This window comes from Mauremys reevesii, linkage group 1, assembly GCF_016161935.1.
Source record: "Mauremys reevesii isolate NIE-2019 linkage group 1, ASM1616193v1, whole genome shotgun sequence".
NCBI classification, from domain to species: domain Eukaryota; kingdom Metazoa; phylum Chordata; order Testudines; family Geoemydidae; genus Mauremys; species Mauremys reevesii.
In genome coordinates, this window is record NC_052623.1 from 65,199,741 (window position 1) to 65,216,775 (window position 17,035).

Here is a 17,035-nt window from a genome sequence, read left to right on the forward strand (position 1 = left end):
TCCCACTAGGGTCTTGACTAATGTTGCCTACTTTGCATATATACGCTACTGAATAGCCATCATATTGTGACTTCTGGTGACTAGTAATCTAGGCTGCATTTGAACTGGTGACCTGAAGGTAACAGGCTTCATGTCCTATTACCAATCAGTACTTTGAAAGATTTTTTTTAAAAATCATCTCTTCATAATAAAATAAATGGCACAGTGAATGTGTTTTGAATGGCTCATCAATCTACCAAAGGTATAACAAGGTCCAGTGGCTGGAAGTTGAAGCTAGAAAAATTCAGACTGACAATGAGGTGTACGTGCGTGAGGGTAATTAACACTAGAACAACTTATCAAGGATTTTGGTGGATTTTCCATCACTGGAAACTTTTTAAATCAAGACTTGATGCTTCTCTGAAAGTTTCTAGTTCTAAGAGGGATTATTTGGGGGAGTTCTCTGGCCTGTGTTATAGAGGAAATTAGACTAGATGATCACAGTGGTCCCTTTTGGCCTTGGAATCTATGAAAAAATGAATCTAAGCGTGATCTGTGAAAACCTCCTAATACCAGAATTTCTGTTCAAGGCAGGGTTTTCAGAAACCACTTCTGCTTTTTCCATCCTTGTCCTTCAGCTTGTCTTGCATCAGTGTGACTTTTTAGCACTTAACTTTTGCTGTTATAAAATAAAAGGAAGTTGAGTGTGACAAGACTAAATACTTGGGTCTGAAGACTGGTTTTGATGATATATATGTATAGCTGTTCTAGGCTTCTCACTCTTCCATCTTAATAGACTTATAAAATGTTAATGACCTGAATTACTCTCCTGAAGAACAGAATAGGGTTAGATTATTGTGTATAGCCTTTTGCTCCCTCAAAGTGCTTTACAGAGCAATTATCAGAGGGGTAGCCGTGTTAGTCTGGATCTGTAAAAGCAGCAAAGAGTCCTGTGGCACCTTATAGACTAACAGACATATTGGAGCATGAGCTTTCGTGGGTGAATATCCACTTTGTCGGATGCATGTGACAGAGCAATGACATCTAGATACTGAAAGTGTTGTGGCTGAATATGCATCCAGAGACTGTTTTTGTGATACACTTTTGTTTTTTATTTCATCTCAAAACCCAATGTCAATGAGACTGATAAGCAGAAACTCTTTCACATGGGGGATGAGACTATCTTGATAAACATATGTTGGTACCTTTTAAGACAATTAAAACTAGATTGGATGAAGCACTTAAAATAAAAAATTGTAGGGCATAATCCTATGCTGTCATAGAGGGCATGTGTGTAAAAAGCTTCTACACTTCAAGGTCCATCTGCACCTACATATGTAGAAGTAGAGGTATATGTATTTTTCTTACCAAACCCTGCTTCAGGAGGAAACAATTTGATTTTAATATTTCATTTTTTGTGTGTGCAATTAAATCTTTCCTGTGCTGTTTATAATGCAAATGTGGGTTAGAGCAGGGGTGTGTAAAACATTTTAAGAACATATATATTTATTTGCTCTAGAAACTTTCCTACGTTGGCGAACATTGAAAAGAAGAAAGCATTACAGATAGAAAAAGAGGAGAGAGGAGACGTGTTGACAACTGCACAGTTTGGGTAAGCTTTCTCTGACAGTTTTGTTCGTTCTAGTAGTTAGTCCAAAAATACTATCTTTGATTCTTTTTACCTATTGTGCAAATACTTGTAACTTTCACTATACAGTTATATAAACTGAGTGGACTTGTATCCTTCATTTAACCCACCAACATGTTACAAATTTAATACATTGTTCACAGTATTCTACACTGGATTGTAGTGAGTCTGATCTGGTTGAAACAATACGTTTGCAACTTTGATATGCTTGCGGAGTTCCACGCTCTGGCTTGTTTAAGAGAACCAAGTTGGAGAATAGCCATTCAGATAAAGTAATAGATGCCGAGTCTTTGAAAAGAGAAGTTGCATTGTGTGACTTTGCCTCCTGCCTGAATCCGACTCGTCTAATTCACTCCCACCTTGCCCCTTGCAAAAAAGAGGGGGGGGGGGACACACAGTTGGTTTATGATTATAGATTGTATTTCTCTCCTCCTCCCTCCACCGCTCCCCTTCATTTTTTCAAATGGTGGGGTCAGAGGAATAATAACAAACTTAAGAAGAAATTATATATCTGAGTTTCTAAGCTATCTAATCGTCACTGTAAACTGCTTTGGTAGCTGAAAGTACCTGCAATACTCTTATTTTCATCTCTTCCACCCTGCCTCATCTTGATTTCTCCTCTGGGGCTCTTTTTTTGTTCCTCTTGGATTTTATTTGTTCACTCCCCTCATGTACTCTGATCTATTCCCCACCCATCCCCCCCATACCTCCATATGTGTGGCCTCTGCTCTTTTCCTCCCCCACCCCACCTTTTTGCATACTGTCTGCCTCATGTCAAGCTTTATCAGTGGCTTTACTTGAATACTGCTGTAGGGAGGGATTTTTTTAAAGGCGTTATAGTCTCCCAAACCTCCAGGGTCTGGTTTAGTGGACCAGTGGATCTGAGTGGGGGCAGAAAGATTGTTCCCAGGTTATGTCAGACTCCTTCCAGCTGCTTTGTGGACCTTTCTTTCTGCTGTGGGAAAGTGGGCTTGGGCCTTGAAGTTGTCTACACTTAAAAAATCTTGCACCAGTGTAACTACATTGATTTGGTTATGCCAGTGCAAATCCCTCAGATAGATGGGTTGCACAAATGCTAAGTGGTTTGATACCAATGTAACCTAATTTGGTAATGTCAACTGTTGCAAATATTCTTAATGTGGATCAGGGTCAGCAACCTTTCAGAAGTGCTGTGCCGAGTCTTCATTTATTCACTCTGATTTAAGTTTTCACGTGCCAGTAATACATTTTAGTGTTTTTTTTAGAAGGTCTCTTTCTATAAACTATTGTTGTATGTAAAGTAAATAAGGTTTTTTAAATGTTTAAGAAGCTTAATTTAAAATGTAGAGCCCCCCAGACCGGTGGCCAGGACCCAGGCAGTGTGAGTGCCACTGAACATCAGCTCGTGTGCCGTCTTTGGCACGCGTGCCGTAGGTTACCTACCCTTGATTTAGACGAAGCTTCAGAAGCCACTCCTGTCACTTATATCTCTGGTAGCATCTCAGATTGCCTTTACTCATCTCTTCTGGCCCATAGTAAAGCCCCCTGTTTTTAAATAAAAAATATGGGATTCTCCTTGCATGGGGAGGAGGGGTTTGTAATTGCAGGGGCACTTCAACAAGTGCTTGATTCTCAGTGCTAGTTGTGAATTTAAAGCATTGAGTGCATGAAAGCCGATATTAAGAGACTCTCCTACTTGTTTAGAAACTAAAGTTAAAAGTGAATCTGGCTTGTCAAAGTAACAAAATCAGTGGTATTTAATAATTTTTGTTTTAACGCATGTGGCTTCACTAGTGAGCACCCTTAGGTGTCACTCAGCAATTATACTTAAATTTCTTACTTCTGGTCAGAAGAGTGATCGGAAAAATGATGTAAACTGTGTCCTGTTTGTTCTCACTAAGTGATCTCTGTAACCCTGGCTTTCTTAAAACGCCTCTTTCCTAACTGTTAGTACTATAAACTCAATCTGCTGCCCAAAAAGTTGTAATTTTTGGTACGAATGTCAACAATAAAAATCTGGAACTGGTGCTTAATCTTGCAATTTACTGTTGTGTGAAACAGAAGAGAATTCAACTTGCTCTCTGGAAGCTTTCCTATTGAGGCAAATAGCTAAGTAAGATTTTTTTAAAAGCATTTGATACTTCTATACCACCCTTGAATTCTGGCCCTCTGAAGTGCTTTGCAAATGTTAATTCTCAACATCCCTATGGAGTAGATTAGAGATACAGAAGGACCACTTCACCTATCACTTAACTGTAGCTACCTGCAGGGTGGAATGTAGCAGCTGGTTAATACTGCACAGTTACGCTGCACTTCTGAACAGGAAGTGAAGAATGTGTTTGCTAAGAGAACCAGCAGATGAGGGCAGAAGGCAGTTTTCAAATTGGAATTTGACTGGGACATCTAATTCTGGTTCTTGAGAAGTGCCCTGGGTTTTTAGTGACCGCAAGTGGTCAGGGCCTTGGTTTTATGTCTTGGTCAAAAGACAGCACCTCCCGTATCACAGCCTCCCTCAACCTGTGAAACACTGGTTAAGTGTTGCTATTTGTTAGAGGAGTGCCTAGACACCCCAAACTGAGTTCATGGCCCTGTTCTGCCAGGCACTGTACAAACACGTAATAAGAGACCGTTCCTGCCCCAGTGAGTTTACAGTCTAAATAAAGGCAAAATGTGGGAGAAAGTGTTATCTTCATTTAGTGGATGGGGAACTGGTGCGCAGAGAGGTGAAACGACTTGCCTAAGGTCAGAGGAAGAATGTGGCACAGCTGGAATTGAACACAAATTGCCTGAATCAGCTGGTTTTAGGGAGAAATTTTTGCCCTTTGTATGGTATTTCAAAATTTGTCAGGTATTAGAAAGCTTCCTCTAATGTGCTCTGTGGATTCAACTGTTGGAGTGATGGTAGTGAATAAAATGAACCATTTGGGCCACTCTGGTTTGGAAAATCTTGTGTTAATATAATAGTCTGGAGGTGCAATTAAGCTCCAGTCAAAACACTAAGTAAATTATCACTTAGAAGACCCATTCTCAGCAGGCATGGATTAACATTTTTTATAGGAGCTCTTCTCACTGTAACCATGGTCTAAACACATTTCCAGCATTTTGTCATAATCTCAAATATGTAAATTTGAGGCTCATTTGTGATTTGTAGAATTGGCATACTATAGCTCTATCTTTAACTTGCTTGTATTAAAAACACAGTTCCATGTTTCCCTGATATACCTTGAAATATCCTGCTCTAAAGGAGGAATATTGTTTTCCCCTTCCCTCACTAGCAATCCATTCTACCTCTGCACCCTTTCCCCTCCCCTACCCACATGTGTAAGCAGTTATTGAAATTGGAGTGATAGGTCGGTCTCGTGTCTGAGGCTTCAGTATTCTGCGAAGTGCTGTAGCAGTATATGCTAAAATTAAAGTGACTTCAATAATGGGCATGTGCTGATGACAGATACTTTCCTTTCTGTTTTTCTGCCTTCGAATGGCCTTATTTCTCTGAATGAAGAGAATGTTGACTTTGAAATGAAAAATCTAGGACTGTTTCAACCACTGTGTTGGGGATTAAGGACCTTGTCCCATCCCCATGATCGTGTGTGTTTCTCCATTTCTCTGTCTCGCTTTCTTTGTAGCCTTTTTCATGTTTGTGTCCGGCATAGCTTCCTCTTCCTTCTGTCATGTCTCAGTTCATTGTGCCAATAGCCAAATGAGACTTATTAACCCCAAATAAAGCACCTGTAGATGGGTGTTCTAGTAAACTGCATTTGGCTACTAATATGCTGAAACTGGTGGATTAAAACATTGAAGCGGGGCAGAGCAGTGTAACACAGGGAAAGCTGAAAAATGTTGTATTGAAGGATAAATATTCCTCTAATCTCTTGGCTGCTATAGTGCGCAGGGTTTTTTAATTTTGTTGGGGGGTGGGGTGGGGTGTTTACCTTGATTAGTTTAGTTTCATTTTCTTTGTGTGGTGTTGTTTGTGTAAGAATTTTACATTTTCTTTCCTCTAGCAAAATGAAGGGAATGTGGAAAGCTCCACAAGATGAAGAGACTTGGCATGGAAGACAGAAGAAGAAGCAGAAGCGTCCGTTCTGGAAGAAGTTTAAGAAAGGTGATGCATCTCTGCTGAAAGCTCAAAATGCAGCTAGTGGACCAGAAAATCATACATTTGTTAAGGAACCTGAAAAACAATCTGTTTCAGATGCGCAGACCTGTATGAAGGATGTGGATCCACTTGGCATTCTGGCAAATAGTGATGCTGGTAAGATGAGGGGAGGAACTTGGAGAAATCTTTTATTTCAGGGGGAATTAATGTTACGTAGGTAACAGATTTTTAGGAGAGCTGGTGACTTGAAAAGAGCTTGTCTTTTCAGAGACTTTACACTTGGTTTGGAAAATGCCACTGATAAGTGCTCTGTCATACTTGACAACTCTTCTATCTGCCACTTAAAACATTGTTCGGACTTTCTTGCACTACGGCCAAGGCAATTCAATGGTTATTAAGTCATCGATTTGTTGCTGCCAGCTTCACTGAAGACCCTTGTACCCAGATTTTCATTAGAACTTCCTTTTGAATGGAAATTTCTGCAAAGAACATAAAACGTTGATAGAAGAACCCTGAAACTTTTTCCTTCTGGTCAGTGATTTGGAAACCCTGCCACGGAAAAGTTTGTGTACAGTATTATGTGTTCTACAATAAATAGATTAAAGGGACAGTGTTAACTTAAATTTGGTCCAGAATTAACTGTTGTAAGAACAAACTTTGATTTAAAAACAAAGGAGTAGAAATGTTTCCACCCAAAAAAATTGCTTTTAAAAAAAAATGAAAGTCCCTTTATGTTTGAAACCAAATTCTGCTGTTCTGAGAACCTAAAAGTGAAACTGACTTCATTGGCTTAAGGTGAGTGAAATGTAAAAAGTAAAACAAAAATAGTGACAAACTGTTTTATATTTTCATGTTTAATCTAATGTGGGGTTAATACATGGACAATACAATTGTTACACAATCCTGATTTCAGGTAGTGTTTCTTTAATTCTTGTAATTGAACCAGGCATTCACAAAAACTTTTAACAGACACCTTTCTAATGTTACGAATAGGGTTTTGCATGTGTTTTCCCCCCAAAATTTCCATATAGGTTCCATGCAAAAGAACTGACATATTAGCCTTCTGGTTAAATGCCAGCATTTGAGTATGTCTGTGATGCCTCCAAAGGAAATGGTGTGTCATGGTACATATAGCTTTGCATCCCATTAAATCTGTCTGTGATCTTAATTGTTTACTTTGAAATGCTATTAGTAGATTTTTCCCTTTTGCCCACTAGCAGCTATTCATAAGTAATTGGTCCATTTATCCTGTATCTTAGCTCCCTGGTATTCTGTGTTATTGTGAACAACTTGGATTATAAACTCTTTACTCACTAAAGCAGCATGCATATAGATGGCACTAAATACATATTTTTAAGTAATCAAGTTCTCTGAGATCTCATTGCTATAGTCTTATAAGCTTGATTTGAATGTCCCTTAGAGTGATGTCATAATATCAAAATTTCTTCCCCTTGGCAATTCTAATTTTAAATGTAATTAATTCTCCCCCTGTAAAAGATTAATTTCTGTACATATTTATCACCCAACTACATCCAGGAAATCTAAACAAGATTCTCCCTCTCTGCTATTTGCAATTAATAGCAAAGACTGTAATTAAAATCACTATATGAAGATGGAGCCAAAAGCCCAAGTCCTTGTTCAGAGAAATCAAACTTTTTTCCCCTACGGCCTTTGTCAGGGCTATAAATCGGTGTTTAGACAACTCCTGCCCCTGAATGCTAATGGAAAGGAAGTAACATGCATTTTATCAAACAATGGTGTTGAATAACCTTGTCCAGTATCAGATGCATATTCTCCGGGACAAGGTCTAGTGACAAAGCTGGTTGTCAGGAGCATTGAAAGGTCTTGGTACTCTCTTTGCAGAGTCGGACAAGGATGGAGCAGCTGCAGAGGATGGAAAGTTTGGACTGACTGTCATTCCGAAGCAGGTAACCTCTGCCCTGAGTTCACTGGTGACCAACTATGGCAGCACATCAGATAGCGAGAGCGAGCCAGAGGGTGAGTTGGGGTCTAACAAGCCTTTTTTCTCTCTCTCTCTCATGAACAGCCAAAGCATTCAAAGTGTACCAGAAAAGACACTTCATCTCCATATAAACATCAATCTGAGAATGAAGATGGCATGCAGTGTGGGCACCTTGCTTCTCCTGCCATCCATCTTCCCGTAGTCTTGTCCTCATTTATGAATATGTAAATTTGCAGCTTTTTATATTCAGAGACTTACATTCTTAGATCTAACCAAAGATATAAACACAACATTTACTGGCTCTACTTCCAGGGTGTTCATGAGTGGGAAAACATCCTGATTCCTGGCCCCTCTGGCTGCTGGTGGAGTAATTGAGAGCAGCCTTGGATCTGCCACTCTAGCTTGTTAGGCAGTGAGGGAACGTTGTGTTATAGGTAGAATGTTTTGTATCTCAAGGGGGAAGGTTTTCTGCTGTTATGCTTGCAGTGCTGTCTGCTTTCAGTGTACTTCATACGAACACAGACACAAATGGAGGATGAAAAAGGTAACATGGGATGAATGGAAGGATGGGAAAACCCAGTAGACTGCATTGAGGCTACTCTAAGAGCAACTGTTGCTCCCTGGGGGAGTGACCACTCATTATTTATATTGCAGTAGCAACCACAATGTACCATTTGTATACCCAGGATTCACTGAGTGTAGAACATTAGAATTGCCTACAAGATCTGACCTCTGATTTATCTAGTTCATAGCCTGTCTATTAATAATCATTCTCTTTTTTTATACTACATTCCAGAGTTTCCTCAAAAGGTGACAGGTTCACAATGTTGTTTTTCTTGTTTTGTTTCTTCCCCCCTATGTTACGTGTCCTGTCCTACCACCTTGTTCTGAGATAAAGGTGGAGATGCATCCTGTCCAAAACGAGAATTGAAAACTTTTGGAGAAATGTATGTGAGGGGAAAAAACAGCCTTAAAATCCTTACCGTAAAATTGTGTTTGGTGAAGAGAGCCAGGAATGTGCTGTCACTCACCCTGTGAGCTAATATCCAAGCTTCTAGTACTTTCTACATAAGTGCGCCACCACTAGAGATTCTTGTAGTGCTTGGAGACTGAGTGCACATTCTGATTTAATGCAGAGCTCATTCCTTCCATGGTCCCCATTTTACAGTAATATCTGAGCACGTCACAATCTTTAATGTAGTTATCCTCACAACACCCCGGCGAGGGAGGTAAGTGCTATGACCACCCATTTTACGTACCGGGAACTGAGACAGAGACTGAGTGACTTGCCCAAGGTCATAGAGGAAGTCTGTGGCAGAGTAGGGAATTGAATTTGGATCTCGCAGGTAACAGGCTAGGACCTAACCACGGAGCCACCCTTCTTGTCCATGTATTTCACTGCAAACTGGGTTATAAGTGAAAGCAGTGTGCTCTGATATATGGAGCATGCGACTGATTGCAAGACAGAGACCCGAGTTCTGATCCAGACTCTCTCTACTGGCTCTCTGATATTGGGCAAGTCACTTAACTTCCGTGTGTTTGTTTTCTCTTATGGGAATGGGGATAAGATCCCCTCCTCTGTAGAAATCCATGATCATTAAAACAGGGCATGCTAGTACCAGTAGTAGTAACTAGGTGAGCTGTCAGTACGGAGATATGTGATTGTTATTTAGGACTTTGAGAGTTTACAGTTTTGTTCGTTCTTTCTTTTTTTAGAAGTTCCTGCCAAGATTGTAGCAAAAGCTCTTAAAGAAAATCAGACTATCCTCCGAAATATCCCTCAAGCTTCAAATATCCCTCAAAGTCCAAATAGCATAAACCGCAAGGAACGTGGAGAATTTACAAGTGCAACGTTGGCGAGCTCAAATACAAACAAAGGGCATTGCAGAGGTTCTGACAGACGGAGGAAGAAGTCGCTCCCTGTTCTGCCCAAACGTCGTCCAACACTGCTGGAAATGGTAAAGGACACCCCCCGCCCCTCTCTCTCAAATAATGGCTGCCTGCCACACAGGGGTCTTACTTTAATTGTGCATGAGTCATATTACAGTATAAAGCTGTCTATATTAGCAGCAGCTCTTTTAAGGGGGTGGCTGGATGAACATGCAGTTCAGCAAAAATGTTACACAAATATGTAAACAGATTACTGCATGGTACTGTTCAGATTATGGCTTGCTTTGGTGAGCCAGAATTGAAAACTTAATCACATAGTTAGGAAACTACGCTAAGGGCAAAATTATTTATTTATTTATTTATTTATTTTATTTTTTCCCCCCTCTAAAGATTCACATTATAAATCATGCTTGCTTTTATGTGGTCCAGTCATTATTCGGATTCCCTTCTCCCCTCCCTCTGCCCCCTTGATGGGGCACAAGGCCACCATCCAGTCTGTCTCAGCCAGAAGCGTGGTACTCACATCCTCACTCAATGTAGGGCCTCACATCAACGCCCATCTCTAATCAGCTAGAATGGTTGTCCGGGAACATCAGGCATCCGCATTGTCCAACCCTCTTCTCTCCTTTCCCATTTGGACATTAGAAAAAACTTTCTGATTGTCCAGGTCGTTAAGCACTGGAATAAATTTCCTAGTGGGGTTGTGGAATCTCTGTCATTGGAGGCTTTTAAGAGCAGATTAGACAAACACCTGTCAGGGATGGTCTGGATAATACTTAGTCCTGCTATGAGGGCAGGGGACTGGACTAGATGGCCTCTCAAGGTCCCTTCCAGTCCTGTGATTCTATGGTTCCCTCCTGCATACACAGGCGTCTTCTATGTAGAAATATAATTTTCACTGGTTTGCAAACTGGCCTGTATATCACTGGTGTTCTGAAGATTTAGGTGAAGCCTCCTTGACCAAAACAGGCAGTCTTCATGTTGTGGCTTTTCTTTCTAGCTGAGGATGAGTCTGGGGTATGCAGAAGCTATTCTGACCAACTAAACTGAAGCAAAAAAACCCCACAATAACTTTCATCCAGCACATTTGCTCTTTACATTTCTCTGGCAGATTCAGCTGTCATGCCATAGAGTTTAAGGCCAGGAGGGACCATTATATCATCTAGTCTGTCCTCCTGTTTAGTACAGGTACTAAATTGTTGTGTGCCAGAGGCAGAGAGAGAAACAGGCGAGACTGAGGTGCCACCAATGCCCAAGGCCTCTGCAATGGCAGGGAATAGATTAGGTGAGATAGGATCATCTGGACATAACAGGCGATCATTACTCCATGCAGCAGAGGAAGGTTGGAAAAAAAGCAACCCTGGTTCCTTTCAAGCAATACTGAAATTGGAGGTGTGGCAGTGCTAAGGTTAGAATCAATCTATAAAGCAACGTTGGGATAAGAACAGCAAGAACTGTGCCTAAAGAAGGACTGGCTACTAATGTCAAGTTCTGCCACCAGAGAGAAGGAATAATCTGTATAGATATAATATGTGGGCTGGGGATCTTAGGTGGATGGAACAGATGTTTAATTGTAAAGCATATTTATTTTTGTCTTCTCACTTTCATATTGTCCTAACATTACTTGTTCATATGTTAATCACTATGGTTGTAGCAGGAAAAATGTAGATTGGAGTGGGTGTTTGTGATGGGAGGCATCCAGAAGAGGATTGCCACTGTAGGAAGTGGTCTGTGGTGTGAAAATTCTGAGAAACCAAGTCAGAAAGTCTGTCGAAAACCTGTCCACCCCCTCCCTCCCTCCCACCGAAGGGATTTGCTTATTGAAAGAACATGCTGTGTGTGAAATAATGTGGTTTTTGAAAAGCAGATCTTGTAGTGGTGCTGCAGAGCTTTCTGTTGGCATTCGTTACATCAGCTTCAGTACGCCCAGGATGTTTATCATAGTCCCACGTATGACAATGTATGTTTAGATACATTTATGGCATACAGACTGACTGAGAATAACAAAACCTATACGTCCTATTTCTTCCAATATTTGTCAATACATACAGCAGGATAAAAAGGCGTTGTGCATCTAGTTGCTCATATGGTTTAAATATAATGAGGCAGATGGCCAGTTAACAAACTTTATTAAAGGATGATTGTGCATCACATCTGCTTCTTCATGCCACCACTTGGGAATTCTGCAGTTACCCCAACTACAGCAACAAGAATGTTGTTGCACTGTCCTCACAGTGTGTATGTGTGTGATGATTACAATAAGCTCCACTAGCTGAACTGCCTTCAATCATATCAAGAATTTGATGTATAGGGTCAAAAGTGTAACTAGTTCATTTTATGGACTAACTACCTGCAACTCTTTTAAAAAGCTAGTCTGGATAGCAAACACCCTTTTAAATAGCTAAATAGACTTCTTTGTTGGAAATAAATTTATAACAAATTGCTTCCCATCAGATCTTATATGCCAAGTTCAGCTGAGTGCAACTTTTTACACTAGTTCTCTTGTAAATGATCACATAGTCACAGATTTAACCCCCTACTTTATACTCACATCTTACTCAGCAAAGTCCACTTACTTTTAGTGTTCACGACGCCAAAAACATCCTACAGTCTTCCAACTGTTGTATAAATACTAGTTTAACTTTCTTGAAGCATTAGTAGGAGTTCAAAGAAAATAATGCCTTTAGCAGTCTAGTGAAGAAACGTGTATTTTTTTTTCATGAAAAAATTAATGGCATTTGGATGTATAAATTTTTCTGCCAGGTAAGTTAAACTGGGAATGACAGCTTATTCAAAAGGATTTTGTCAGATTCAACCAGCTCTAACGCAGTGATAAAACTATACCCCCCTGATTCAGCAAAGTGCTAAAGCATGTGAGTTATCTAATTTGAAGTCAATGGGACAAAGGTGCCTTACTGAATCTGGGTCATAATGTTCACATGCTAATTAAAACTTCACATCTTCCAAAGCAGTGTATCGCTGTTACAAGCCTTGCAGCATCCCTGGAAAATAATCCCATTTTACAGATAAGACTCTGACTTTGCCAACACCCCACAGTAAATCAATGGTAGAGCTGAGATTGGCTCCAAGTCCTGAATTCAACCTAATAGGGTAGTTTCTCCTCCCTCTTTGCTTCCAGATCTTGCTTGCAAACCTATTATATACATTTGCAAACATATTTAAATTAACTGTGTCACCATACCTTGTTTACCTGGCATCTGTTACTGACTAGGAGAAAGAAACCTGCATCACCTTCTCTTTTTCATTCCAGTTATTAGCCCAGGACATACGACACGAAAGGAATGTGATTCTGCAGTGTGTTCGGTACGTCATCCGAAATGACATGTTTGGACTTCACTTAAAGACAGAACCAGTAGCTGAAACTGAGAGTGGACAGGCTTCTAGAGCTGCAGCGGAGTTTTTGACAGACAGACCTGATGGAGCTAATGTTTCTTGTAGCTCTGACCTTCAATTAGCAGAAGGAGAACAAGATGCATTATTTATAGCTCAAAGTGAAAAAGCAGCTATAGGTCAGGCGTCACAGATGATTCACTATATAGATGAGGAGACATGGGAAACCCCAGCAAGTCAATGTGAAGAAAACTGACATTTGTTACGGTATGCCTGTGTCATGGAGGGTGAACCAAAGGCTCAACTTTTGTACTTCACTGAAATATTTTTTGACAAACAATAGAATAGAAAAAAATAAATCATATCTTTTGTATTTTTAAAACCACTTTTCAGAACATTCTGCCAGAAGTGACCCTTTCCTTGTGGAAATTGCATCCATTTCAGATGGCTCGTTGCCTTCTACTTGAAAAGCTCAGTGTAGTGGAGCATACTTACATCTTTCTTCAGTAGCAGTGTTTGTTTGCCCATGGGTTTGAATTGAGGACTCTTCATTACAGAATATGCCAGTGTTTTTTAAACCATAATCAGAGCAAAATTATGCTGTTGATAATGGTGCTCTCTAACTTGCTCAGACAACCAGCTGTCACTGGAGGGTTAGTGGGCCTCTGAATGTTTTGGAATAAATTTTTAATACATCTCTCAGCTGTTGTTGGTTTAAAATATAAAATTTACAAAATAGTTGGTTTGGCTCTAAAACTTTCACACTGACATCTACTACTGGTACAATAAATCAGTTGAGCAGAGAGAATGGAAGCACAGTTAAGGTGGTGGCAGCTTTAGGTGGGGAGTTAAATAGAGAGTAGAACGTTGTTTGAAATCATTCTTTAAGTGACAAACCAGTAGCTACTGCTACCTTTTATCCATCCTTTAATAACTGCCTGTAACTTTAGACATAGCTTCACCTCAAGCCTTAACTGCTGTAGCTGGTCATTGCTTGGCTGAACTAGCTCTTGAAATGGATCCTTATTGCTTGTAGGAATGAGTGCTATATATTACTCTGTATTTAAATTATAATTTTGGAGTTAAACAGAAACTCATCCTAGGAAGTTTCCTTATCTCCCCTAGTTAATATAAAATTAAGACTGTTATCTGGCATTCTATAACCTGTTTTTTCTGATTCATTTTTAAAATGCCAGTGACACATCCCGTGGATTTCCTTGGAATTGTGCTATTAATGTCACTCGTACAAAATGTTCATTCCTCTCTGTGGTGCCTGAAGTTATAAATCTCATACAAGCTTTCATGAGCTTTAAAGTTGCATTAGTTGAGGATTTAAAAATAAATTCACCACTTTTTGGTTAAATTGTGTATACATTTGTCAGGTACCGTCTTGTGAAGTTCAGCTGTCAGTTTGACTCACTCCCAGTGGAAATATGAAAGTGACTTAGTCTGCTTAAAAATAGTTTCCCACATTCTGTATTTTAGCCACAATTATTACATATCATAGGCTCAGTTTCTAAATTAAATTGCCTTCTCAGGAAATCCATTGATCTTTTTGTTTTACTCATTCTGGTACAAGTAAACCCCCCTATGTGACCTGCGGAATACTAAGGACTGTAGGTTTTTTTGTATTATCCAATAGCTGTATGTATTAAGTTATCTTGTTCAGTTTTTAAAACACTTGCCAGTTTTGTGGAAATAAATCTTGTTCATGGAGTACAGGAGGCAGGGAATAGCTGAAAAATCCATCTTTACTGCTCTACTATATATAGCTACACTGTATACTATGTTTGTAAGATACTGTGTACATTTATGGAATTATATAAATATTGGCACTCATGTAGGAGGGTGGTGAGTCCTAGGAATGTGTATATGTAATAGATTATTAAATACAGCAATCATCAACTTGTTATATATGTACTTGCAAGCCAGATGACTCATCCTTCCCATGGTGGTCCCACATACCATCACTTCATTTTATTACCTTGAGTGTGGCTCTTACACAGTTTACTGCAGTGAAAAATAAACAGTGAAAATTTAGCTAAGGAGATTGGAACTTTTACAGAGTTTGGTTTCTGGATACACTTGTATTCAGTCTGGGTGTGGGGGGTTGGGAGGAAGGGGTGTCAAATCAACAGTTGCATCGGTGTAGTGAACAAAAATGAGCAAGTTAGGATTACTACAGAATTGCACTTCTATTTTTGTAACTAATCCACCCCTTAAAGTCCTGCTCTTGTTCCTATTGAAATTTGTGGCAAATCTCCCTTTGCAGAGGGAGGTCCTATGTGAGGAAGGCTCTGCTATGAATTGCTTGTACCTCTGTTCCCCGATTTAAGATGATTAAAATTCTAAGTATTTCTCCTCTCTTCACTCCCCTTCCCCCCCCCCCTCCCCCAGGTATGTGGTGGGCTTAGGGGCCTTTCTGGGGAAAAAACATTTAACATAGAAGGACTACCTGTCTTAAATCAATAATTCATTTTGCTTTTGTGGTGTTTGAACTGCATATATTTAAAACTGCCTTTTGTGCTCCAGGAATGAGCTGCTTCTGCTTAATCTAAGGGGAGATATGTAGGCTGCATTAAACCAGGAATAGCAGCCTTGGTCTGCATACAGAAAACCCGACTTTCTCACTTTTTGGTTCCTTTTGTAGGTCAATAGGGAGTTTCACCTGACATTCCAGAATTAGCTTTCCTAATACCTTTATCTAGCCTTCACATTAATGCTGTAATTTCCTGTCTTGCTTATGTCAAGCAGCATCAGGTTTGCTTCTGTGGCTTTGCCTTTTCTTTTTGTATCAGAGTATGACTATGGGTTTTTCCCTCCCACTTGCATTACGATGCCTGTCTGTGGCTGTGTAAGAAATAACCAGTTGCATTTTGAATCTGCAGCAGTTGATTTCTTTATTATGCTATGCATAGCCTTTAATTGTTTCATTATTGATTTTTGGTTGGATTATGGCATTACTGTTTGAAAAATGGAGCTTTCAGCCTTTGTGACTTGCTTTGGATAAAAATACTCAACATTTCACTCCCCCCTCCCCAGCTTTGGTAACTTAGCTACAGAAGATGTCTGATTTAATTTCATGACCCTTCTTTTAAAATTCCATGTTTCACTTATTAATCCAGAAAAACTGAAGTCCGTTTTTATAGCTGTCTAAACCTTAGTCAAGTTTGTGAATGGTGATGTGACTTAACAGACAACTGTTTTGTTTGAACAATGCTTCTCATTTATGGGATGGCTTCTGTCTGGGAAGGGAATAAAGAAATGAACTTTGTGGCCTTATATTACTGAACTGTAAGCATCTCCTTGTGATTTTGTGTTTACATGAAGGTTCTTGCAGCTCATCTGTACTTGTGTTGTAGCAGTTCTAAAGTCGCAGACTTCAGATTAAAAAATAGGATAAAAAATGTTACAGAACCATGTGATGGGGTGTACCAACCCTGCACTCAAGTCAATGGGGATGGACCAATCATTGTGGGCCCAGGAGGCCATGCCCCCTTTACTCTGCTGCGCGTGCTCCAGGTGGAAGAGCCAGATAAAAGGAAGCAGCCCAGCTCAGTCGGGGCTGGCTGCTGAGAAGGAAGGATATGTGCTGCAGGCTCCTCCAGAAGTGCTGAGGATGCTCCAAGCAGCAGAGCTCGTTGACCCAGACTACAGTGCAGACGGGGACACCAGGCCACCACCAGCGGAGGAGATGCCTGGTGCAATTTGTGATAGGAAGTGACCCAGGGGAGGTAGTAGAAGCCGATGCCTAAATCCTTTGCGAGGAAGTTCCCGGCTTCCTAGGGCCCTGGGTCAGAACCCGGTAAAGCTGGAGGGGCTGGGTTCCCCTACCACACTCCACGGGCCACTAGGCGTGGCTGCTGTTTGCTCTTGCCCCACCCCTGCGTTGCCTATCCACAACAATGCAAATGTGCTCACCTTTGTTCATCCTCATCACCCCATTAGCCACAAGATGTCCATCGAACTTACAGATATAAAATCTTTTATGGACAAAAATGCAGGTCTTGTAACCTCATTAATCTTTTTTTTTTAAGAACTAGTGTAGAATATGTTGATGATTTGTCCTGTTACACATGTAGCAACCCAGCCTTCATTGGGTTTTACACACACACAACTAATACCA

At 40.2% G+C, this 17,035-nt stretch overlaps 1 protein-coding gene across 3 annotated transcripts in view; it reads left to right on the forward strand.

Annotated features, from left to right (window-relative positions):
* NUFIP1 (nuclear FMR1 interacting protein 1) overlaps positions 1–16,201 on the forward strand; it is a 29,884-nt gene extending 13,683 nt beyond the window's left edge. Inside the window, exons 6-11 of one of the 3 annotated variants that reach the window (XM_039539107.1) lie at positions 1,499–1,591; positions 5,611–5,711; positions 5,802–5,861; positions 7,569–7,703; positions 9,385–9,626; positions 12,830–16,201. In XM_039539107.1, the coding sequence (XP_039395041.1) occupies positions 1,499–1,591; positions 5,611–5,711; positions 5,802–5,861; positions 7,569–7,703; positions 9,385–9,626; positions 12,830–13,165 (967 nt within the window). In that variant the 3' untranslated portion in view covers positions 13,166–16,201. Of the gene's footprint in view, positions 1–1,498; positions 1,592–5,610; positions 5,862–7,568; positions 7,704–9,384; positions 9,627–12,829 lie in introns of all 3 variants that reach the window. The other 2 variants (XM_039539098.1, XM_039539117.1) reach the window with 2 other exon arrangements.
* Positions 16,202–17,035: the final 834 nt, after the last annotated feature.